At 36.3% G+C, this 27,091-nt stretch overlaps 1 protein-coding gene across 3 annotated transcripts in view; it reads right to left on the reverse strand.

Moving 5' to 3' along the window:
* Nucleotides 1–27,091, reverse strand: part of PBX3 (PBX homeobox 3) — a 216,221-nt gene that overhangs the window by 34,750 nt on the left and 154,380 nt on the right. For all 3 annotated transcript variants that reach the window (XM_043916837.1, XM_043916838.1, XM_043916839.1), the window contains exons 3-5: nucleotides 19,187–19,428; nucleotides 7,385–7,575; nucleotides 1,135–1,270 (exon numbers count right to left, since the gene is read on the reverse strand). In XM_043916837.1, coding sequence (XP_043772772.1) covers nucleotides 1,135–1,270; nucleotides 7,385–7,575; nucleotides 19,187–19,428 — 569 coding nt within the window. The remainder of the gene's footprint in view (nucleotides 1–1,134; nucleotides 1,271–7,384; nucleotides 7,576–19,186; nucleotides 19,429–27,091) is intronic.

Genomic DNA, 27,091 nt, shown 5'->3' on the forward strand with positions numbered 1-27,091 from the left:
GACTTCTAGGCACCATTAAAATTTCTGCCAAGAGTGAGCTTTTCCATAAGTGCCACTGCAAGAACTGGTTGTTGACTACCACATTTGCTTGCTATAAAGAAATGTTACTCAAGTTATAATCTATAAACAATAATATGAGAACTTAAGTAAAATTATATTTCAGAGCTAAGGCCAATAGAATATACTTATTTTTTAAGAAGGTACAGTTACTTGGTTATTTATTTGTCTCCAACCCTCAGTCTAAAAAGCAAGTCTGGGATTTCCCTAGCGGGTCCAGTGGTTAAGAATCTGCGTTCCAATGCAGGGGAAGTGGGTTCAATCCCTGGTTGGGGAACTAAGATCCCACATGCTAGTGGAGCAATGGGGCCCATGTGCCGCAACTATTGAGCTCATGCCACAACTGGAGAGTCCGAGTGTCACAAGCAAAGTTCCTTCATGATGCAGTGAAGATCCCACTTGCTGCAACTAACACCTGATGCAGCCAAATACATTAAAAATAAAACAAGTCTATCTGCCTAAAATTAAGTGTATTTTTGTTAGAAGATGAAAGGTAACTTCCAGGGCATGATTTATTACAAATAGACATTTAAAAAAAAACAACAAAAGCAGGGATAGGCATGAATTTAATTCTTCTATTTCATGGATAACAAAAAAGCAAAGAAATCTTTGAAACCCAAATATCATAGCATGGTTATCAAGAAAGGACTTGGAGAACTCCTCAAAGCTTTCATCACAGAGCTATATGAAACTTCCTTTTGACAACAAATACATTGGTTTCTCACTGGTAGAAGCTTAGACCAGCCATCTAAATTGGGAAAGCGAGACTACATGCTGTTTACCGAAGAGTCATATGAGTGTAAACCACGTCACTCCCCGAGGTATGTTTCTGTTCTTTCTATAGAAGATGTACACTAGGGAAGCGGGGATCATTTTGATTCCTTGACATTTAGGGTGAAAAGAAATCATCTAAGCTTTAAAAGCTGGCATAAAAATGTGGAAATATCTATGTTTTCCTTATCTCTTCTTTGATGATGAAACATTTGGATATGAAATTTGATAAAACCGCCCTGAGGAGAAAAGCAGGGTTCCTACAATCAACGGAGGACCAAGACACACGTACGGCACCCCTCTCACCTGGGACACTGTGATGCTGCACTTCTTGGCCAGCTCCTCTTTGGCTTCTTCACTGGGGTAGGGGTTGCTGAGGTGTGAGTAAAAATATTCATTCAAGATTTCTGTGGCCTGTTTACTGAAGTTACGCCTTTTTCGTCTAGGAAGGAACGAAAAAGAGAATTGTAGTTATAATCCACATTAACTAAAGAGGGATATATTACTTAGGATTATACAAAAAATGTTAGATTTCTATTTCTTAACATTCTCAGGGTCTCATGTATCATCATGATATTGTAAATTATACTCTTGGCATTCGCCAGAGAACTATCCAATTCACATTAAGATGTAGGATAACTAAGAAAAACACTAGAATGAAGCACAATTCACTTCACTCTTTACTCAACAAATACTTATTGAGGATCTAATGTGTTCTAGATATTCAATAAGGATACAGTTGGAACAAAACAGATAAGGGCTACTAGGGAAGTTTATAGGAAATTAGAGAGTTAGGAAACGAAAAACATTCGATAAGCACCACAGAAATAAATACTTATAAATTATGGTGATCATGTCAAGTACCATGAAGAAAAAGTATAAGGTATAATGAAAGTGTCTAAGAAGGAAACCTAACACAGATTATGGAGTTGGGAAGGGTGTCCTTAAAGGAGTGACATTTAATCTGAGACCTGGAGAGTGTGTATGACTTAGTCAGACAAAGAGTAGAAGGAAGAGAAATAAGCAGAGGCAATGGTCTTCAAACAGGAAAAAAGCTTGGCCAGTCTAAAGGGCTAGAGGAGGCTGGAGCACAGTAAAAAATCAGGAAATATGTGAGATGAGTCTGGAAGGATGGACAGGGGCCAGATTATACAGGCTTAGTGGACCCTCTATGGATATTTGAATTTTATTTTAAGTGCAATAGGAAGCTATTAAAGGTTTTAAGTTTTACATTTTAAAAAGATCATTGTGACTACTGAGAATAGCTGGAGAAGGGCATGAAAGGAAGTGTAGAGATATTTAAAGAGACAACAGCAATGGTCAAATTGAGAGATGATTGTAACTTGGCAATAGGGTGAGAGTAATGGAAATAAAAAGATTCAAGCTGTTTGAAAAGTAAAAGCAATAGGACTTGATAATAAATTGGATGAGGGGAGTGAGTGAGGGAATACAGAGAAAGAAGGTAAGGGGAAAGAAATTTCTGGATTTTTCTTCTTAAGTAACTGCCTGGTCCCAGGTATGATTTGCTCACCAGGCAAAAACTAAGGGAAGACAAGTTATTTATTTTTATTGGGAGGGGGTGGCAGAATGTCAGAAGATCAAGTATTTGCTCACAATGTATTTCAAATAGCAAAAATGTCATTTATATTTGGGTCTTATTATTAAGATTTTAAAGAATTTCAGCAAGAAAATTAGCATCTGTCAGATTTCACTTTAAATTAAATTCTCCAGTAACTGGAAAACACTTTCCCCAAATAATTTTCCTAATATTGTCTTACAAATAATCTTAATGATCTTAATTGTGATAGCATATACTCAGGAAAGACAGCATCAGTAGGCAGTTGTAAATGTGCATACCCTACAAGATACTTCTAGTTAAAATGATGGCACTAACATGGCAGGTTAAGTATGTGATCTCTGTTTCAACATTAAGGGAGAGTCAAGGGAGCAAGAAATCTAGGTCTGATCAAAACATCTCAAGTTATGAGACCTGAAATTTCTTAATTTCAATAATTTTTTGGAAGGTTAAACCATTGTTTCCTGAGGGATGAAGAAGAGAGTTAAAATCTATTTGGGGATTAAAATCAACAGGATTTGATGATGAGCTGGATGGGGGAGGTGGTGAGGGAAGACATGGTGAAAAGAAACGTACACCAAGAAGAGCAATCAGCATTTCTACAGGAGTCATGCATTGTTGACAAGAAAAACAAAGCCCTTTCCTGGGGCTTTCAAGAGGCACAGTCTGATGAGTGGGTGAGTGGGTGTGTAGGGTAGAAAAGGTCTAGAATAGATACTTAAACTGTCAAACCTAAAAGTAATTACCTGGCCCACAGATAATGCTTGTTGAGACAGTACAGTAATGACCTGCTTGTAAAGGTTTCTGGCTGCCTATGAAAACTTGGAAGATCAGTCACACCAGGCTCACATTCTCAGAAGGCAGCCAGCTAAGTGGTGGCTGTTCCCTCAGATGTGTATCCATTTGCTCTAATCCTCACTGCCCCTCATCTAGCCACTCCACTCAATTCCATTACATGTAAGTATGTGAGCTTGTGACTCAGTGTAAAACAGGGAATCCAGCAGCAAGACTGGGTACGGTGGAGCGAATCACACGGGGCATTTCTTTGGAAAATGAAGACTTATGAAAGGAGGAATGAGCAGAAACATATTGGGAAAGTAAAGATAAGTTTGGCTCGTTTATCGACATCGCCTAAGAGTGGTTGATTTTAGAAAGCACAAAAAAACCTCAGAGAACAAATTTATGGGCAGAAAAGAATAACTCACCCCAGAAGGTCTGGCTGCATCCAAACTATAGCTCTTTTACTAGAAGAGTAGAGGGACCGACACAAATTTATTCCTAACTGTTCTATACCGGTACATGCGTCGGCTTGTCCAATTACGAAGAAAATGTGACTATGCCTTTACAAAAAGCCAGGGTGAGCAAGGGGATCATATATCTGAATGAACATGTTTGCCTGGAGCAGAAAAACCTTGCCTTCTCAGTGCAGAGGGCTTGCTGAGAGGCACTACAAGAATAGATGGAAGCAAAGCTCAGTATTTGCATTCACTCGAAGGCGTAAGAGAGAACTCCGTCTTATACTTCATTTATTTTTCAGAAAAAACATTCTTTAGAAAATGCCCATTAAGCATTTCCCCTAAGTTTCGTTCCCCCCAGGCTTCACCATGCTCTAAATGGCTGTGCCTCAGGCCAGCGTGCAGCGGTGCCCCGTCCCGGGGCTGTGTCCCATAGGCCTTACAACATTCCTAACGGCAGTCTCTGCGGGAGGAGGGACTCTGCTTCAAGCTCTGCCACGGCCTCACCCTGGCTCTGCTCACTCTGGCTTGTTAACTTCCTTTCTCTTCTTGGAAGAAGTATAAATCATTTAGGTGTATACATTATGAATGCAGTTATGTGAAGAAGAAAAAAAAGCATGCATGTTGGCAAGAATAGGAAACTATCTGTAGAAGTAAGAACAGCAGTTGTGTTGGGAAAGGTTTCTTTCTGAAGAGAGTACTTTTTAAACAAATTTTATTTTTAATTAGAGGATAGTTACTTTACAATATTGTATTGGTTTCTGCTGTACATCAACATGAATCAGTCATAGGTGTCTATATATGTCTCCTTCCTCTGAAGAAAGTACTTTTAAATATCTTTGTTATATAATACTTTTCATTAAAATGCTCAATGTTGACAATTTAAGAATGGTTTTGGTTTCTTAACTGCTACTTCCTTAATGCTCTGAGCTATTCTAAGTAGTAGGTGGAATTATTCATTCATCTGGTTAGTCAATAAAGAACTTTTTGCAGTCTGTTACACTATAAGACACTGGAATTGTGGGGAATGGATATGTATAAGACCTGGCCATTGCTGTCAGTAACCAAGTGACTTACTCGGGAAGAGAAGAAATGATCATGAAAGCTACAGTAAAGGCAGTCTGAATGAAGTTTGGTCTGGAGAATGGTATCAACACAGTATCAGTGTTCACGAGAAGGCATGGACCAGTCCAGTGGCAGGATTAAAGTGGGCTTTCTAAAAGGGACCATTTAGGCCAGGCCTGGAAGGATGAGCAAGGTCTCACTAAATCAACAAACATGAGCGTTGCCTCCATTCCAGGCTCCATGCTAGACACCCTCACAGACGAAAACTCATTACTGGTGGCCAAGTTGGGGAAATGGTTGAGAGAATATGACTTACTGTGGAAGGCTAGGGATAGGAGTTGAGGGGTGGTAGTAGAAGAGGTGGTTAGGCAGAGGAAAAGAAAGAATTCTAGTCAGAGGAAATAGCTGAGACCAAGAGGTATTTCATTTTGGATTAAATAGAGGAAAGAACAATTTAGTGATATATTAAGAGCACTAAAAATGCTCACATTTTGATCTAATAATACCATTTCTGAGAATTAATCCTTAGGAAATAATTCTAAAGATCACAAAGGTTGAAAGCATAAAGATTTTTACTGAAAGGCTAATTGCAATAAAAATCTATCTAAAACAGTACCTTCTGTCCATCATTTTCTCTCCCTTTACCTTGCTTTTCTTTTTCCTCATAACATTTACCATTCTAACATATTTCACTACATTATTGAGCAAAATACTACAGCATATTTGTTTACTTGTTTATTGCCTATTTCCCCAGGTAGAATGTAAACTCAACTGGGGCAAGTATGTTAACCAATCTTGTTTACCTTTATATACCCTCAGCACAAATAAATATTTATAGAAGGAAAGAAGAAAGGAATTGGAAGGAAGAGGTTATAATGGAAATTAACAGGAGCAACTTAAATGCTCAAAAATGGAAAAATGTCTAAGTTAATTATTTATCATATATCCATCTGGTAGACTTCAACAATTAACATTTAAAATAGTTTATTCTATATGAAAAATGTTTGCCTATTCATGGTAAGTTTTAAAAGCAAACTAAATTATGCATATTGTACCATCACAAGAACATGAAACAAAAAAAGTACCACAAACCAGAAAGGAAGATATTAAAACATTTACAGTGACTTTTTTTTTTCCCATTGGGTAGTAAAAACATGATTGTCTTTAATCACTCATCCTTCTAGTCTACATGTTTTCCAAATTTTTCATAGTGAGCTTGGTATTTGTTAAGTAGGAAAAATAAGAAATAAAACTTAAATCATAACACAACAAAAAAGTAATCTGGGCTGGGACAGGTCACAGAAGGCCTCAAATGTCAGGTTAAGTTGTGTGCATGTGTTATCCAACATTGAAAAACTACTGTGGTTTTTAAGTAAAGCAATGAGTTCATCATAAAAGGGCCTTGGAGGATGAGCAGAAGAAAAGTAAAGTGGGACAGTACTATGCTAGCCCAGGTACAAAACGATGAACATGAACTGAGCAGTGCAAGTTTGGATGGAAAAAAAGAGCTAATACAAGAAATCCTGAAAACAAAGCACTGGTGAGTTCTAGTAACTAATTCAGTATGGAAGAAGGAACCAAAGATGATAGAACAGGAGCATAATCAGGTGGCATGTTTCCTATCTGGCTCCAGGGAAGAGCTCTGGCATGAAGACTGTTCCTCACATCTTATTTTCCAGTTGAGATGCTAATTTAGCTATTTTCTTTAATATTGTGAAATCTGGACAATATTTATCACCTCTGTGAGATTCCAAGGGAGAGAAAGCAAAATAAAATAGAAACCCTTTTACAATGTTGAAGACTGACTGCAAGCTTTAGCAATGCCCAAGAGGCTTTCCTGTAGAGGCAGCATAGAGTAGGAACTTAACAGTTCCTCTGTTATGTCACTCAGTAGGTCTAACACATCATATGCAATTTATTACCTAACTCCTGTGAAAATTGGTGAAAGCTTCAGATAAAAGGAAACTATGTATCCCTACAGGAGAAACTCAGAAGCTTTCCTCTAGATTTGGAAAACAGAGTTTGGGGTTTTGTGGTAACTAAAATACCACTTCCTCCTTAGAAGTGTACCTGTGTCTTGAAGGGTTTTCTTCTAATATGCACAAGCAACATAATATTAAGAAATTCTCAGAAAACAAATTCTGCATTAAAACAAAGTTACATACTGAATGTTATCCTTAAAAATGCTTTTTAGCATCAGAGTTAAAAGGCTACATATTACTAAGTCATTATTAGCAGCACTAACACTATTTGTTTCCTGAGACGCCAGAAAGTGAAGTGTTAGTTGGGTTCAAGTCTTTGCGACCCCACGGACTATAGCCTGCCAGGCTCCTCTGTACATGGAATTCTCCAGGCAAGAATACTGGAGTGGGTAGCCATTCCTTTCTCCAGGGGATCTTGCCCAGGTCTCCTGCATTGCAGGTAGACTCTTTATCATCTGAGGGAAGTCCAAATTGAGTCACCAAATTGGCAGCTAATAGCATTACCACCCCCAGACAAGATGAGGCTTGACACTGCAGGCACCATGAGGTGAATTACCTATTCATTGTAGAGAAGGGCTCTCATAGCCAAATTAAAGAAGAATCTAAGACCAACTGGCCAGAATTACATAAAATAATATACAAAGAGTGAAAAGAAAAAAAAAAAAAAAGCCATGCAATGGATTTGTGGCCTCACATACCTGGCATCAAGGAACCTGGATCTTAAAATCATAACTGCTTCACAAGTACTTTGTTTGAGCTGCATCTGAATGGAACTAAATTTTCGATGGATGATGCCCACCATTCTTTCAATCTCTTTTGGGGAAATGGGACGTGTTCTACTCTGCTCTCGGAGAAGGTTCATCACGTGTGTAGTGAATTCATTACATGCCTGTAAGGGGAAAAAAAAATCACTCCTTAGGAATTTCGTATTTTATAATATCACACTCAGACATTAACTCATCTGAATTTCTATCTCATTTGCAACCACCAATAGCATTATGTATTAGGTAAAATGAAAACTAAGACACTTGTGAAATGGCAGTGATAACTAGACAAGGGCATGAGAACTCTGGAACTATGAATGGCCAGGCGTGCAAGGGAAACAGCACTCAACTGCCCTTCCTACCACCTTCAGCCCACTTTCAAAATGAGCTTTTCCCACTGGAGGATGCTCTGTACCAATGTCTATATCTAAGTACAGATATATGTTATATGTTAACACTAAGCACCTCCCATTTCCTCTGGGATTTTACAATTACTCAACAAATATTTACTGAAACACTATGAAGTTCAAACTCTTCCAAATGCAGTGAAGGGACACATAAATGAGCAAGATGTGGCTCTAACTTTCAGTGCAATAAAATATATTAAAATGAATTCTTAAACAAGGCAGGCCATGCAAAGCATCACAGGAAAAGTTGTTTCCTAAGTTCCAAAGAGTAAATATTCTCATTGGGAAACAAAGATCACTTCACGGCAAAAAATGAAATCAGGGCTTTAAAGAATGGGTAAGATTTTTGCAAAGTGGAATATAGGTGGAAATCAAGAGGAATTCCAGGCACAAGAAAAAAAAAAAAAAACCCTGGAAATAATGGTATGAAGCTAGTTCAGAGAGACAGAGAAGAGGGTACAGGAGAAGAGGGAGTTGAGATTTGCACTGGCACATTAAGGGCCTTGGATGCCATGCTAACATCCTAGTATACCATAGCTGTGGTGTGGGCCTTATTTGTGGATCTACACCATTTCTGAAAGAGGGATAAAGCAGCTCAACTCCTCAGGGAAGGGGCAGCAGGAAAATAAGGATCAGATGTGGGTCTCAAACTTTTAGTTAAAAATCCTGTCCCTGTCTCTTTCAGCTCACCTATATTCTTTAGATCTATAAAACCATGTAACTGGGCCTACACAGATATCCAGTATCACCTTGGTGAATAAAGCATCTGTCTATATCTCTGCATAAAAATGATACATTATAGTATTTTTTGTTTGTTTTTAAAAAAAGGAGATTCTGCATCTTATTGCATGGCTGCTTAGTAGGGTAAGCAGACAGAACAATCATTGATCATGGCAAGACACATTTTGAAGATATAACATTATATAATAATTAATAACATAATTTCCCTACAGACATCCTGAACATATAGAACAGGATGGTTTTTCTAACTGCTCATGAGAGAACTAACTTTTAAGGACACTGTTTCAGTTACTTTAAGCAGAGCTTTTATATAAATATTTCTAAGGTGAGGTAAAATGAGTCTTGCTTACCAGTCCAAGTTTTTATGTTTTAAGCACGTATAAGTTTTAAGAAATTTAAAGTTCCCTTAAAGTGGTGATTCTGGGATTCTTCAGAGTATGGATTTGCACAGCATACATGGTAGGCATTCAATAGCCACCTATGGATTGGTGGGGTTTTGTATTACAATTCAAGAGTAATGTTGATTAATATCTATAAATACATTATCCCTGACGAACCTTTATAACTGACAAATTTTTAACCTCTACTCCATGGAGAGGTCTAGAGTGTCCATGACACTCCCTCAAATCTTATTCAAGTTGTATGCACATTTGTCTTTCCTGAGGGGACAAACTGTGGGGTTTTTCTTCTCGTTTCAGATTCTTAGCCAGTCTATAATTTTAAAAGGCTAGAAATTATTGTCTGGAGTTATGGGACAGTAAAACATTAAGGAACTTTGTAGCTTTGAAAGTGGAAGTTCTTTCCATCTTTAAGGAAACCATAGTAAAGAGAAGTAAATTTAAGATTTTCCCCACTCTATTATCAACATAGACTATCTTGTGCCAAGCTGAAAATAAGTGGTCATCCTGCCAAGAAATATAATTTTTTTCTGGTACTTTCTCAAAAGAGATGTTCATATAATTTTAAATTATATAATTTGATAAACTCCAGTCTTCAGTTTTCTTATTACTAAAATGAAGAAAAGCAAACTAGAATAGCAAATTGAAATCAGCAAATTTGGATACAGACTTTTTTAAGTTAGTTCTAGAAAATGTTAATACAGTATGTTTGGGAAATGGGGGGTTAACCATAATTTAAAATTTGGGGGGGGGGGGAGGGGCAGGATTCTTCAGTACTTTCAATATGCCAACATGCATCATCATAAATCTTCAAGGCAGAATGGTGTATCCAACTTTGACCAAATAAATTTGGTCACAAAACCTCTTTTATCTAGAGCAGTGCTGCCTAAAAGAAGAATATCGTGAGCCACATACCAAAAAAAAATTTTTTTTGGTCATTTAATGTTTTTGCTATTGCATTGACTATTTTCCAAATGTGTTTTATTTTTCACATATGAAATTATAATTTTTCTAATAGCCACATTAAAAAATAAAAATCAGGTGCAATTAATTTCAACAATGTGGTGGTAGTTTAGTCACTTAGTCATGTCCAACTCTTTCTCAATCCCATGGATTGTACCCCGCCAGACTCCTGTCCATGGGATTTCCCAGGCAAGAATACTGGACGGGGTTGCCATTTCCTTCTCCAGGGGATCTTCCCAACCCAGGGATCGAACCCTGGTTTCCTGCATTGCAGGCAGATTCTTCACCGCTGAGCCACCAGGGAAGCCCAATTTTAACAACATATTTTATTTAACCCAATATATGAAAAATATTAACATTTCAACACATAATAGTATCTTTAGAAAACTGCTAATGAGATATGTTCCATTTTTTTTTCCCACACACTTTGAAACTCAGTATATATTTTACATTTACAAAAGCACATCTCATTCCAGATGAGCTAGATTTCAAGGACTCAACAGCTTTTCATGACTAGTGGCAACCATACTGGACAGCACAGCTCTATAGCACCTTGTGGACCAACCTACTAAGAAAAATTCTCTGGGAAATAGTATACTAAGTAATCTTTGATGTTCCTTTTTATTCTTTACTACCATACATTCACACACCCCCACCACACCCACAGAAGGCAGTTTCACTTAGGAATGTCTTGATAAAGCAAGAGAAAGTATTCCTTTTATTACATCTCAGTCTTTGACTACATCTTTAACATTCTGTTTGATAAAATGGGAAGCATACCAAAAGCACTTCAACTGCTCATCAAAGGATGGTTGTCTTGAGAAAAAACTCTCGTGTGATTGTTTAAGTTGTGAGTTGATGTTGTCTATTTCATGGAATACCATTTTTATTTGAAAGTAAAATCAACAAATTATTATAATTATTCTGATTTGGGTATTTGGTAGATATTTTCTCAAAACTGAACCAAGCAAGCTTGTCACATCAAGGAAAATAGCTGACAGTAGTTATGCCAATGGTGAAATTGTAGAAAACCTGCATCTACTACCTTGAGCTTGATAGTTTCCTAGCAGACTTTCTGATTAATTTGGTATTGATATTAATAAACATGACATTTTGATGTTATATAAGGTGTTAACATTGGAAAATGTACATAACTCAGAGAACCATTATTTTTCAAATGATCAATGCATGATGTTACAAAAATATGCCTAAGTAGAAGATCCATTCAAAGTGTACATCAGACCAATAGATTGTAAAGGAACTGACTACAAAAAGCTGGTATGATTTCAGACTCATGATAGCTAATATTTAGGATACTACAACTTGTCAAGTTTTGGCATAATACAAGAGAATAATATCCATAAGTATTTTAAAAGGCTATCAATACACCCCTCCCTTTTCCAATAACATATTTGTGTGAGGACAGGTGTTCTTCATATACTTCAACCACAGGAAAGGAGACTGACCACAGAAAGACATTTAAGAATCCAGGTGACTTCTATTAAGCCCAACATGACAAAATTTTGCAAAAATGTAAAAGAAGTGACATTCTTCTAAATGTTGAGGTGTTTTTTTTAAATGCAAGTTTTAAAAAAATATTATATTAAACAGATAATGGTTCATTACTGTTTTTTACATTAATACATACTTTAATTTGTTCTCAGTTTTAATTTCTATTATAATACATTGATAGATATAATCCACTGAACAAAAGCTCTTAGGAGATCTCCAATAATTTTTAAGAATTCAAGTTCTTAAACCAAAAGTTTGAGAACTGCTGTACCAGGGTATTTCTAATCTGCACAGGTAACAATGCTAATTCCTACAAATCTAGTTCACACATTATGGCAACGTATGTCTATGACAGAGTGTACGTCTTGATAGATCATCCAAGTCTCCTGTGTGAGTGATACCTGAGTTGTTTTTTTTTTCCCAGTTCTTCTCTGACTCTCAGTTTTTCTCTGGTTGTATTTTAATCTCTCCCAGAATGAATGTCTGCCTATGGTTTCTAAGCAGCCACAAGGTTGTGTTAAAAACAAGGGTTAAAAGCAAAAAGTTTCTGCATCTAAAAACTCATAATTTCCTAAAACATTTGCTGAATGTCTCACAACTTATTAAGTGAAGTCATCTATGAATGCAAATGCTGATTAGCAATTTGGCAATAGCCCAACATTCGCAGAATTCACATAGCTTTTCTTTAAACCAGTAGTTCATACATGATTAATTAGAACATCTCATTTATGTAGTGTGCACTTTAGCTCATTACTCTAAGTAAAATTCGTTAAGTATTTACATTTAGATAATTAAAATCTGGGTACGCCCTTAAGAAAGATGCATACACTTTAGGCAAAGTGATTTTTTTCCTTTTTACCACTGAAAGTAAATTACAGCCTCATTTACAGCATCATCTGTACCAGTTGCAGAGCAGAGCACAGTATTGCCTCATCTCTTCCTTAAAAGGTATACACGTAAGTGCAGTAAGAACGATCAAATGGTTGCAGAGTTATTGTGAAGGGCCACCAAACCACATACTAGCATCAATACTGTTCATAACATAAGATGCTCACTGTAAACATTTATCATATCTTCTGATACCTACAAGACTGTATCATTAAAATAGACATTGCAAATCTTTTTCATTGCCTTCTTATTTTTCCAAGTAGAATTGTCTGTTAAGAATTTTCTAGTCAATGTCCAAAATACAAATGTAGAAACACCTTGGTTAACTAGATTTAGGAAGTGAGTTTCAATTCCTTGAATTTTCTGACTTACAAGTAATGGCAGAAACCTCTTTTTTCTTTTAATCCAGCTGTTGAAAATTATCTAGGATGCATTTTTGTTTACTATGTGACAAAATATATGTTTTGTTTAAAACAGGCATTGTAATAACATACTTAAATAAACTGGAAGGCTTCATCTGATAAAAAATATTTTAAATCAATTCTTATAACAGCCTTTCTCCTTGCCATTTGTTCCTCTTTAAAAAGTCAAACTAAGTAATATAATTGAGGATTTGAAACATCTGGATTTTTTATAATGCTGTTAATGATATTTATTAAATATATTTGTTAAATACAATAGGAGATAGTAAAACTATCTCCTCCATATCCATATATATTTGGTTTACAGTCAAAATTGGTTTACAGTCAAAATTAGTTTTCAGGGTTTTGTTTGTTTCATCATGGTGGTTTTTTTGATGGTGAATTCAAGATTCAACCCCTTTCTTGCCTGTAAGGTCCCATCATTGAAGAAAAAAAGGTAAAATCAGACACTGAGCAAGCACCTATTTTAGAGGAAGTATTAAAATGGTTCATGATCAGATCTAAAAACTGAATTGGCCTTTTGTAAACATCTAGACAGGCTGACTGCAAACAGATCATAATACTCCCTATTCTAAAAATTCACACTTCAAAGAAAGAATAAATCTCTATTAAAAGTTGATGACTCCCAAATTTGCATGCATCCATTTTCTAGATATCTTTATAACCTTGCAAGTAACTCTAGTCAAATATTATAGATTTTATATTTATGTAATGCTTATAAAATCAACAAATTCTTCTTGTTTCCAAATAAAAGTCAACATTCAAAGATACCTTTTATTTAAGCCAACCAGAATGAGATCAATATGCCTACGAAATAGCTGCAAAGATGAAATACCTATCGTTCTTCTTTTAATTGGAGCAAAAAAATCGGACACAACTTAGTGACTAAACAGCAATAGTTGGTTTACAATGTTGTGTTAGTTTCTGATGTACAGTCAATCAGTTATACATATACATACATCCACTCTTTTTAAGATTCTATCATACCTCAACACATCTTAACGCAATCACATAGTTTGTGGACCTGTCTCATGAGTGTTTGTAAGGATTATACTATAAAATACATGTTAAGTTAACTGCAGAACCTGGAACATAATTAATGCTTAATAAATGGCAGTTATTATTGATAATGGACATGGTAATTTTATGAAATGCGTATTTTTGTGTTTATCATTCCACAAGTAAGTTCCTACTCTGATTACCTAACATAGTGTAATGTTACCTAACATAATAGCCTTCCCATTGCTCGAATAAATATAAACACTGCTTCCAAAAAAATGGGGCAAAAAAGAGAGTATTCAAATATAAAACAATTCATTTCATTAATCAAGATTGTGGTCAAAGATACATTTGATACATAGAGTCAGCAGGCTAGAAACTTGAAGGGAAAAAAGGGAACACTCAAACACTCCTTCCAGCCAAGGAAAAGCTGACAAAGCAGTAAAACCCTTCTCTTGGAGCAATGAATGACAAAGGCTCACTTGGGAAACTGAAATATGAAGTTTACATCAGGTAGTATCCTTTTGTCTTTCCTGCTATATTTTTGCTATTAAGAACAAACAGCAAAATGGGATTAGGAGTTTGTGGGTTACACAATCTCGCATGTAAAAACATCAGCATTTTAAAACCTGTTTCAAAAAAAATTCTTTACAAGCAAAGATCTTGCCATCAAATATAAACATACAATGTTGTTGAGAGCCTCAAAAAGCACAAGGCCATGCCTTTACACTGGTTCAGGCTGCACATTCATTCTCCATTCCCCCCCAAACCCCTGCAGTCTGGGAGTCCTCTATTAGCCAAACAGTGCCTAATTGGTCTTGAGCACATTGAATGTACCTGCTTGGCTCCAATGTTTTACCTGATTTGAGGTAAATTCAAGACATGTGTGAACTCAGAAAGCAGGTTTCCAGATGCTTAGGGAGGGTTCAGACCCTTACAACACTTTTGCCTTCAGCAAAAATGTATTTCAATATAATTATAGTAGATAGCTTTCAATATGTCATCTCTATTATAGCAACTGTAAATTATGAAGTGAATTGCTTGTGTACAAGCATTTCTTCTGGTACAAGCAAAGTGGGAGAACTGTACAGGGTATGATATATATCTTTTCTTTTTATCCCAGAACAAATCTCGAAGTTAAATTTCATTTGCAAAAACCAACTGTATCCCTTACCCTTTGGTAGAGAGGTAGAAGGATCAACAAGGTCTTTAATTCTTAAAAGCAGGCTTCCCAGGAAGCTTAGCTCAAGTTCATTAGGAATTCACCTATTCTAATGCTTGGGCCTTTAATCATAAGAGCATACTTGAAAGGTACAGTAAAAAGATTTTCCAAAACTTGTAGCTAATCCCATCCCATAGCTCGGGATGGCATATAAACCTCCATTGCCTGGCCGTCTTTGAGTCTTATAAATATATGGGGATCCTGTACACACAAAATAAAAAATTTGTTTTTCTCCTCTTAAAAAAAAATAAACAAACTTGCAGCTAATCAACAAGAAGACAAAGAGGCAACCAGGTTTTTCTCCCAGCTAAAGAGGAAGGCAGTACACTCAAGATGAAAGTATTACAACCCAATCGCTGCAAGCTTTGAAAAATTATCATATTCCTCTTGGGTGTCAGGATCAACAAGAGAAAAGTAAAATAATTTTGGTTTTCCTTTTAGGGGGTAGTAATATTCAAGAACCTTACTCTAATATGTATTCTATGGCTAATATTTCAAGAGCATTTATAAGTGAATTTAGATCATTATCACTAAGAATCATTACATCCAAGCCTATGTAATGTAAACATATGATCAAAGGACATTTCCTGGAGGTAAAAAATAGGACAGGATTTTAAACACAGTACCATTCCTAAAACATACACATAAAGCTGAGCCTTGCAGCTTGGATTTAATTTTGCTCTAACTGTAGCTCTAGTCTGTTTAGCTTTGTAAATGTGGCTGTGTTTATAAGGTACTTTAATTTACTGCAGTGGTGGTGTTTGTTAATTTTATGGCAATCTAAATCTAAACAGGCTTCAGATACATTTTCATTACAGCTTCATTGCAAAACACAGTGGAGTAAATAGCTTTGAGATTCCAATGCAGTTTATTTCTTTTAGCAAAAGACTCAACACCGCTTTCTGACAAAGCCTCTGCCTTAACATATATGTTCTTCCTACTTACTAATAAGGTTTCTGTCACTCAAGTACACATGTTCATGTAATTTTAGGAGGAAAAATATAATTTCTAAGGGATTTTAATAGTTAAGAGATTAACTGTAATTAAATATAAAGGGATTAAAATAGTTGGGTTTTGCCCAGCTCTACTCTGATGCCACCCCACATGTAATACAACATGAGCAAATCAGAGAAAAACTGGGATGTATCTGAATTATTTGCAAATTCTAACTGTTAAAAACAAGAGAAGAGACCCAAAATGGAGTCACTTATGCTATGCTCCAAGCCACCCAACCAAGACTACATAATTACAGTTTCAACCTCTCCTAGGAATGTAATCTTAAACCAATCTGGAATTACTGGGTCAGCATGAGTGAGGTAATCTGCCTGATAGAAACCTACCATGCCCTAAAGAAAGGCGAACTCGCCACAACCAATTCTCTCATTGGCAGTCTAACTTCCTTGTCGTTTTCCTGTCTGCCTACAGGCATCTTCCATTTTGTATAGCTCCTTCTATTTGCTAGATGAGATGCTGACTGATTCATGAATCACTGAATAAAGCCAATAAGATCTTTAAAATCTGCTCCGTTGAGTTTTGTTCTTTTATATACACAAGTAGCAGCATAATTCAACCGGAAAGGAAGGCATATTGTCAGAAACTGATTTCAAAACCCGATTCTGACACTAACTAGATGTGTGACACTGGACAAATTACTTGAGTTTCATTTTCTCATCTGTAAAATGGAAAATTATAATACCATCATCTATTTTAGAAATATCATGCCTTCATCTGAACTGATGCCTTCATCTCATTTAGTTCTTCACAGCTCTTCTAGTAACTCCAAAGTAAATCCTTGAACGTTCTATCTCAGATAATGTCCCCGTATCCCAAAAGTGTGCAAAGAAAAGATTATCTTAGGTCAACTCACTGATCCTAACAAACTTAGGAACCACAGACAGGAGAGCAATAAAAACCAGCCCCAAAGACCACTCAAGAGAACTAAATGCTAATGTTATTTCTAAACCAATTCAGAACCTACAGGAGAAAATTTGTAAACTAAATTTCTGTTGAATCAGTCAATTAGTCATCTTGTTTTATTTGTCCATAATACTGCATAGATTTTATATATCCATTATTTCTTGTGTTAAAAATGAGACAGGAAATATACATTCAATGGTTTTTATTTGGCTACTGAACTTATCTAGAAATAAGATTCATGACTAAACTTTAAAATTCATTATTTCCCAGTCTGACATTTAAAACAAAAATACAAACAGTAGATTAGTATATGAAGATCTTGTGTGTACATGTGTGTTTTTAAAAGAAATAAAACAAAAACCTTAATGACAATGACTGATGCCAGTTTCACCCAACTTTCAACAGGGCTAAAGGGAGAAAATAAGGAGGCTGGTGTGAAGGAATATGGCAGAAGATAGTAAGGAACCACCTTAATTTCTCAGCTGTAAGCACTGGCCAATTGACCCCTAATTCTACAGATCTTTCCATGCAAAGTGACTGGTAGTATTTATTTAGTAAGTATGTACTGATGGATTTAACAGAAAGTTATGCAATTAGGGTTATCCTACAAATTAGAGCCGTTTTATACTGTTAATGCTCAGGGCAACCTTTTCAACCATGACTTATTTTGTTTACTCTCAATTATTCATATGTCATATCAGAAAGCTCAATTTTTTAATATACATACACAGGCTATTTTTCCAAAATTCTCATTTGCACATCTTCCACCAAAAATTATTCCTGCAAATGAGACTAGAGATACAGTATGAGATCCCAGAAAGCCTATTCAGAAAAAAAGACATCTTATAATATTAATTTATATTGTATTTTAACATAAAGCTACATAAATCTTTCTACCATTTCTCAAAACACACTCACCTCTGGGACAGAATCCAGCATTTGCTTATTAATACCATATCCAGAACATTAGAGAAAGCAATGAAAAAAATAACATATACAACTAAAGCTACATGGGGAACTTAGAAGAAAAATCAATATTAAAACTAACCAGGACATCACACTAAGGTCTTCAAACTTTAATAAATGCCTGACTACACAATGAAGTATCTATGGATAAAACGATATGATGCCTAGGACTTATTTTAAAATACTCCCCCCGCCAAAAAAGAGGGGGGCCAGGGGAGACAGACAAAATAAGACTGACATTGATTTTTGCTATTCATCTGGATGATGGGTATCTAGGAGGTTTCTTATTTTAGGGTGAACTCTATAACCAATATACAACTATTTATGACCTAAAAACCTGATAGTTTAATAGGATTCAGCTTAATATTCTCTTTATTAAAAGTACACTTAAACATTTCCGTAATAATTTTTTAAAATTACCTTTCAGTGAGAATTCCTCAAACTAAGCAGGCTTTTAGCCTTTAATGAACAACTAAAATATGTTTAAAATGAACCACCAACATTTTACCTTATTTCACTGAATCTAAGACTACCCCATATTTTAGCATCTCTGGGAAGCATTTTCCTATCAATGGCAGGTTATACTTCAATGGGGCAATTAACTTTTTCTTGGTGGTGGGACCATACACATGATACAGCTTAAAATCAAAGATACCTTAGATTCAATGAACTATGGTTAATATAACTGCTGAGAACAGCATTTTTAATCCATACTTTCTTTCTAATCAGGAATTTAGCACACAATGCCTTGTGTTCTCTGCCCCAGGAAACCTGTAATTATCTTGGGAGGTCTCCTCAGAGAGAAAGGCCAGAACCTGCTTACTTTGTTAAGTTAGCTCCCTCCCCTTAGCTGGGCATAATCCTTAAGAATTAACTCCTAGGAGGATTCTAGAGCTCACAGCATAGCAGGCAGAGCTCGCTAGGCAAGGTTTCCCCTTAAAATTTGTTATAATAGCTATGAACAAGGCCAGTGCATAAATGTTAATGATCCAGAGCTTTGACGAGCACCAAGCAGTGAGGTTACAGGGGAAGGATGGCTGCAGGTGTGGCCGTAAGGGCATGTAATGTGGGGAATGAGTAAAACTAAAGCAAGTAGATGGGATAAAATAGGCTTAGCGTCATCTATAAAATCTCAAAGGGACTTCATGTCACGAATTCAACAGTTCACTTGGATTTCTGCATTGACCTTATTTGTTTTGCTCTTAACACCTACCCCTCGCAGCCCTCAGAATGAGTTAGCACGGTCTATTAGAAGAGCAATAGAGGGTTTGTGCAGGACTATGAGAGTGGCGGCTGCTGACCTGTTCATATTTCTCCAGTTCTGTGTGATAGATTTGTCTGATCTGGGTCAATTTGGCTCTGTAATCTGAGTGTTCAATAGAGTTATCTGAAGAACCTCCAGAGGCTGCCGCGGCTGCAGCTGCTGCCGCCGATCCCCCACCTTTCTCAGGACCTGAAACCCCTTCTGCCAAAAGCATATTGTCCAGTCTCATTAGCTGGGGATCGGGAGGGTCCTCCTCCTGGGCTCCTCTGATGCTGAGACCTTCAAGGAAAGAGAGAGAGAGACAGAGAGAGAAGAAGCGAGAAACAGGACAAATAGTGTGAGTATTTTACTTATTTGAGTAAATGATCAAACAACATCAGTGCACTACAATTCATGCGGAGAATTTCATTGTTTGCATTTTATCAATAAGTACCAGTAAGTATGAAAATTCTTCTATGAAATGTCTAATATCACTCTCTCTCAATATATTCTGATTAGATCCTTGGAAAAAGGTAACCCTGGCTTCTCAGAATATTCTAACATGCAATCTTCCCAGGTTTAGATGACTTAAGCAAAAATGGGACGGGGGTAAAATTTTCAAGATTTTTGACAGACAAAGAAAAAAAATAATTCCAAGGATACAAAACAAACCTATCAAAAGGCAGTTATTCTGTTTCTCCATACTGTTGGAAGAACAGAATTTAAAATCCCATAATATATTCACAAGCTATATTCAAAAATTAGAAAATAAACAGGATTAGATGGGCTTTTCCATCACGTAATTTCAGGGAGAGAAGAGAAATACATACATTATGAGGTAATTAGCTATGCTTTAAAATTATATATTATTAAATGAATTTGTTAAGCAATCGCCATCAAACCAGGACACTAAATACAGGATTAAAAATATGCCATCAACATGGCAATGCAGTGCTGGGCACAGTAGTCTCAGTCTAATTTTGCTTTTAAATCAAGAACTTCCTAAGTGATGCCCAGTCAGCAACCTCATCTGAGTATAGATCACAGCTGACAATTCATAGGTTTAATCAGGTCACATAGGCTTTCTGCCAAGACGTTTTCAACAACACAGAAGACAGAAGTTTTAAAATAATTATCACAGTATAAAAAGCACTGGAGTCATGACAGCTCAAAATCAGCATTTTCATTAGTGTGTAACATAATCTAAAATATCCCAGCCCAATTAACCTCTGTAAATCTGTTTAAAAGCAGGATCCCCACACTAGTTACAAGGCATCTTGGGGAAGGAGGGGATGGAAGTTGGCATCTTGCATGTCTGCATTTGGATTCTGTCTTTTGCGTCTGTGCCTGTTGTTGTTTATCCACAGTGGTGCACACTCTGTGTCTAGTGTAACTTACATGACAGTAACATCTATAAGCTGCCAAGTACTCAACTGAGCACCAGCTCTGCTATTTTATATGCTAACCTAAAACTACCATCAATTCTCTTTAAGAACAGATTTCATTCCTAGATGCCCTGAATTATACCCACAGCATGACAGAGCTCTTGGTTGTCTTAACTCAAATGTACAACTTTAATTTCCTCCCTCAAAACACTTTAAAGCTGTCACTTTCATTTAAAAATATACTTCAGAATAATTTCAACTGGATAATAAAACTAACTCACAATAATTTAAAATTATATCTGTTGCCTGTTCTGAGGTAAATAAATAAGGGTTGAAAACTACGATATACTAAGACAATAAATTCATTTAGGGAACCAAAATGTTAGATAATTCTCTTAAATAAGATAAAAATCAGTATCAGCACATTGTTGATAATTAAAGATAGACTAACAGGTATTTGCTATTTCTTCTAGATCTAAGAGAAACTGCTAAATATTGGTTACATTAGTACTTCTAATTTAGCATCTTTGATTTTCTTCCCCTCACTTTGTTCTATGCTAAAATTTCATGGCCTAGAATTCTTATAGTTCCACATACCAAGTGTTTTGTGCATTTGGCATGAAGTAAGGACTCACTGAGTAACCTCTTATTTTGGGCTCTGCTTCATTTTTATACCATTTGTTTGGGAGTTCCTTAAGTTTCTCCTTTTTAAATTAAATTTTCGCTCATATATTTGTATTTGTTATTTCCTTTTTATATTTATAGCTACTGATGTTACTCCTGGAAATGTGGATTTTAATCTACCTTTAAGGTTCTTCCAGGTTTCTAGTTTTCCCCCTGTAGTTATACACCATGGATATTGGTGAGGCTCTTTAATAGTAAATCAACATACATACTCCAAGCTATTACACTCCCCTGAACAGTGTAGCAAACAAGAGAAGATGCTCAATGACTAGTACACAAGGAAACAGACTATATGGGAGATAGAAGAAGGAAACCTGTCAGGAAGAAATGCAAAGGACAGAAAGTAATCACCTACGTATGGCACTTATATATACATACCTAATATGTATGTAAACCCACCATACCAATAGGAAGCAACCCTTAAACTCAGTCACAGTGGACACATACAAAAATAAGTATGTACTTTCAGCTAGCATAACATTCTCCCCTTGCAATGAATAATAACTCTTCTAAAATCATAAGTAAATCAGCACAAAGTTCATACTCCTTTGGATCAAAAGCACTAGAGCACTTCACAGTATGGAAATATTGAGGCTATTTATCAACACTGAAATCATTTTTGTAACTATAGTTGGAAAAGTGAATGGATTTTTTCTCTATTAATCAAAGTCATGATTACAAATTTTTAAATAGCAATAATACAGTTTCCAAAATTATTTTTAATTTGAATATTTCTATTTATTTTCTTACTTTATGTTCAAATTACTATTTTATTCCTCATCCTACCTCCCTCACTGTTACTTAGCTTACCAACCTCCCAAAGTCACACCTTCTGATATGATGGCTTCCGATCGTAACACCCATTCCTCTACACACCTATAAACATCTTAATGAATCTAAATTTGCAAGAGCCAGATGAGTCAAACACTGTGATGATCAAAAGATCTTAATATCTTCACAGTGAAACTTGGGAAAACAATAATTTAAAAATTGATCCGTGTTGTCTTTAATCCAAAACATACACAGGGACAGTGGTTTTCAGGTTTATAAAAGTTTTACATCTGGACTCCTTGGTTATCATAGCATTATAAAGTTAAAACAACAATAACCCCATTTGGAGTCTACTTAGAACCATAACATTCATTTCAGTATCTCTAAGATTTAGATAAATCATACAAACAAAGTAAAACATTGTTTAACAATGAACTTGGCTTTGTTATAAGCCCATGGTTTTTGCATATCTTTCAGCAAATCCTAATTAGCTGTCTTTCAACATGCTGTGCACCTGCCCCACAGATAATGGGAGAGAGCATCTGCATAGACGACTGCATTCGGAGGGCAATAAATAAATTACGGGTCAGAATTATTACAAAGCTTTCTCCGAATAAACGCACACCCTTCACAACACTAAGCTGCAGATGTGAGAAGTACCTTAAGCCCACTCAAATGGTATGATTACGGGGCTGTTTGAGTTTAATAATCTGACTGTAATTCAGGCATTTTCAACAGCTCATTAAGGGTTCATTAATATATAGGCGAGCTTTTGAATTATAAATAAGCAGATTAGAAATCAGCAGTTGCTGGATTGTACAGTAGTAGCCTCTCTAACAGAACAACACTGTAGCACAATGAAGGCTTGACCTAAAAGAATGAGGTACAAACACAGGGCACCAACTAAGCTTCGTGGCTCTGTCATTTCAAGGACCAAGCCTACTAGACCATAACTAACCTCTGTTCACCCAGGACTGAAGAATAGCTTCAGACCATGGTTACTTCAAATGTGTTCTACACATGCTCGTGAATTAAGCATAACTAAGATCTAACTTGACAATATTTCCACAAAGAAGACATACACTATCCATAGTAATGATAAAATTATCAGATCATTTTTATTTTGTGAAGAGTATATTTTCCAGACTTGCTGAGAAACAACAATCTATTATGGAAACTTGAGTTGTTTGATTATTTTCCCCCCACCCCCCACAATGAGCATATTGTAAAAGTAGATCCCAAATTATAAGCTTAGGCCCATGAAATCTGTATTATTTTGTTCTCAGATGGACTTGTTCTTGATTCATTCAACTACCACACCACAGTCTTAGCTCAGAGGAAAATGTTTTAGCAAGAGTATTGTGTAAAACAAAGCCAGATCAGATATTTTTAGCAGGCCCTGAGTTCTTGACTGCTTTGAAACCAATGACAGTTTAAAAGTAAGAAGCAGGATTGTGGTCTGAAGTTACAAAGATGATTAAAGAAAATACCAACTTTATTTTCTGTTTCTGTTTAAAATGCTTTCTTCATTTTAGAATCAAGTTAGCCACAGTGTGAGAAACATAACCCAAACTGCAGATAAAGAAGACAGATTAATACAGATGTGTTGCCACTTTTCTTCCCAAACATAAAAAGGTAAAATAATTTTCCACCTGAAATCCTTAAGTAAGAAGCAGTTTAAGTATGAAACAGGAGACCTAGAAATGAAATGAAGGTCACAAGCCCTGAAGTTATAAGATCTCATTTGAAACAATTACTTTTTGGGTGTGGAAACTGAAATATAATTTGGAAACAAAGTAAAGAAAGGTACTGAAAAAAATCCCTCAAGGCACCATTATCTAAACTAGATGCAGCATGGGGGTGAGGAGGAAGGTCCCAGCTCTCAGATAAAAAGCAGGTGGACTAGAGATAGGGCTAAGTAGTAGCCAAGCCCAAGTCCAGGGAAGGCAGATCCTTGTATGGGGTCTGACTAGCTAAGAGACATCAACGTTAACGACAACAGCAAAAAAGCCTATGGAATTATATCAGCACCTCCTAAAGAAAGATCTGGAATAACATTTGCACCTGAATTTCATACTCTCTTTCTTAGGTCTAAAGATGAAACTTGTAATGAAAGGGAAGAATCATAATATTTTGTAGATATCAATAGACGCAACTATAAAGACAACTAATTTTTAAGACATTATGAGGAAGTGACAGATGATCTAGTTGTCAATCACAACCCACGGCCCCATGCCCATCCCACTCCAGCTCCAAGTCTCCTTTGAAGCCAATGTTAGTGTCTAATCCACTGAATATGGCAGTCATATTGCAAGCTAATGTCACTTTCACTCCTATTTAAGGTGACTGTGTGGTGTGTGCACGTTTTTCATGTCAGGTATATTAAATATAACACGGCAATGCACTGCACATTTCCACGCCAACCTAGTTGTCACTTTCGCTTGACTCATTCTCTATTGAGGAAAAATGCAGCACTGGGAATTTACAAGGCTTTTCAGTTAAATGGACATAAATCACAGGTTTCATTCAAACCGAATAATCACTGGCCATAAAGAGCTACTTGTCTCTTACCATATATTACAGTGAAGTTCCTGTGAGCAATAATGCAGCCATTCATGGCAAAGAAAAACAGAGCGAGACATTAAGAACTGACATGTAATCCTGTTAGGGCCCTGACGTGGAGAGTGTGGCTGACATTTTTATCATATATGTCCATTTCTATTTGGAAAATCAGAGGAATAAAAATGATTACTTCACTGCCCAAATCTACCTTCCTAAAACAGCCCACTGAGATTTGTTTACATGCTGGGGAACTGCTTACTAGAAATTCATAAATCTAAGATTTTGAAGCATTTCCCCTGATGGTTAAATTGAAGATATGACTAGAAAGATTCCCCATAATGCTTCTCCACACCTCCATTTCCTTCACTTTCAACACATAAACTGTCAATCCATCGCTTTATTTCATTTCACCTTCATTATAAAGCTGTTGGCAGAATGCCTGCTTCTAACATAGAGCACTGATAACTTTTCTCCAAGCACTTGCTGCAAAGCCATCTCACTCAAGAAAGCAGGCAACTAAGGACCTTTATTAGAGGGTCGACGGAAAGCCACTAGATGCTATAATGACATTATTAGTATCTTGGCCTGTACAGGTACTAGACTCCTGGGCAGAACCTAGCTGTTCTTTTCCACAGACATACTTTAAATGAGAAGAGTGAAACCATTTAAAGGTATTTCCTCAATCACCAGTGTTTTTCTGTACCAGTATGATTCCCAAGGCTATGACTCTGGCATTTCTGCAGCCTGCCAGCAATGCAAATGGTAATACAGAGATCACTTATGGATCAATTCTTCTCCCTGGCTATACCACTGATCCCTACCGCATCACAAACTCAGACTATTTAATTTGCCAGAAATAGAGGAATATTTCACACAAAAGAGCTCAGCCTGAAAAAAAAATAATTCAAGCTAAACCTTTTGCTATTTGGGGCCATCAAAAATATTGATCAATTGATTATACTTACACATTTACCCAGGAGCTGAAAAAACTACAATTCATTCATTTGAAAACATTTATTATGCTCCTTACTACTGTAGGAGTGTGTTCAATTCTGTGGGAAAGGACTTTCTAAAAATCCTTCGTTTTCATTATATTTTCTCTTTACCCTTCAAGTCTATTTTAACCAACTGTTTACATAAAAATCTGAAACTACTGTTGGCTGGCAAAGGCAAATTTTGAAGACTTCCCACTTGCCAATTAGATTTTGCCTCAAGAGACAAGAAAAAGGAGTGAGGCTTGTCACTGTGAAAGTGAAGAGCAGCCAAGATGAAGGAGCAGATGGACTGTGCAATAAAAATGCAGAAAGAAGAGTTACATTTTTAAGGCACTTTTTTGTTAAATGGAGCTGCATCTTGTTGGAACGCTTGATATATAAGCACTGTCAGCTACAGAAGAAGAGAACAGGGCTAGGGCAAGATATGAAGTATGCTGCGCTTGCATGAGACAGTGAGAAAAGATAAAAAAAAAAAAAATAGGCCGTGTTTCTCACGCATATTAGCACAAAGGGTTACCTGTGTGCTGTTCTTAAAGAAAATTATTACAAGTGGTGGAAAAAAGGAAACGGCCATTTTCTTTTTATCTAAAAGGATAGATGTTCAAACAAAATGCTCTACTGAGGAGATGCTCAGGATTGGTAAATATGACAGGTGAATTTGAAAGGGAAAAAAATCCCAGCACTGTACAAAGGAAAAGCAATGAGTTTCAGGACCTAAATGGAGGAAAAGAATTATAACAACACTGGCTTTAATACCTACAGGTCTTTATGACTAGCTATTCTATGGGGTTACCAGTGATCTAATGATCTAATGAGCCAATGATCTTTTCAAATTTACCGTATGCCTGGGGTCTCCTCACTAGAAAATGTTAGGGGCTCACATTTGGACTTCCATAGAAATCAATTAGTCCTCTTCTGTTACATGTTTTCCCAAGACTTTCCAGTGTTTGTCACACTAACTTCTACCGCAATCCTTCCTTATCCCACATTCCCACATTCTGTTCCCTTGCTTTTTCCCCTAAAGAATGTGACTGCCATGGCACTTTCATTTCCTGTCTTGTCAGTTAAGATCACTGCCATGCTGTGAATGGGATAGCATTACACCATGGCGCCTGCTCCCTCTAACACAGAGGGCATCATGTGTGTTGCGCCACACAGCTGCTTCCTCCGTTACTCTATTTTCTGGAAGAACAAATCTTCCAGACTTTGATAAGTTCCTCCCACACCCAGTTCACACACAATCAAAACGTTCCTGCCGAGGAACAAATGTTTTCTAACCTTTTGTTGCTTACGTAGGTGCCTTTAACTTCTTATTTTACAGTTGTTAATGTGATCATCCAAGAAACACTATTAGTCAGACTAAAAACTTCTCTATATCCAAATTTCAGTATGTATTAAGCATATACTACATAGCAATACTACATACCAAACTTCAAAGAGGGTAAGTGACTTGCTTAAGATCATATGGTTAGTAAATGTGGAAACAATTATTCCAATACAGGATTGTCTTCCTCTAAGTCCAGGGTCCCAATATTCCTCAAATGTCTAGAGAAGTAAGTTGTAATA

This window comes from Cervus elaphus, chromosome 11 (assembly GCF_910594005.1).
Source record: "Cervus elaphus chromosome 11, mCerEla1.1, whole genome shotgun sequence".
Taxonomy (NCBI): domain Eukaryota; kingdom Metazoa; phylum Chordata; class Mammalia; order Artiodactyla; family Cervidae; genus Cervus; species Cervus elaphus.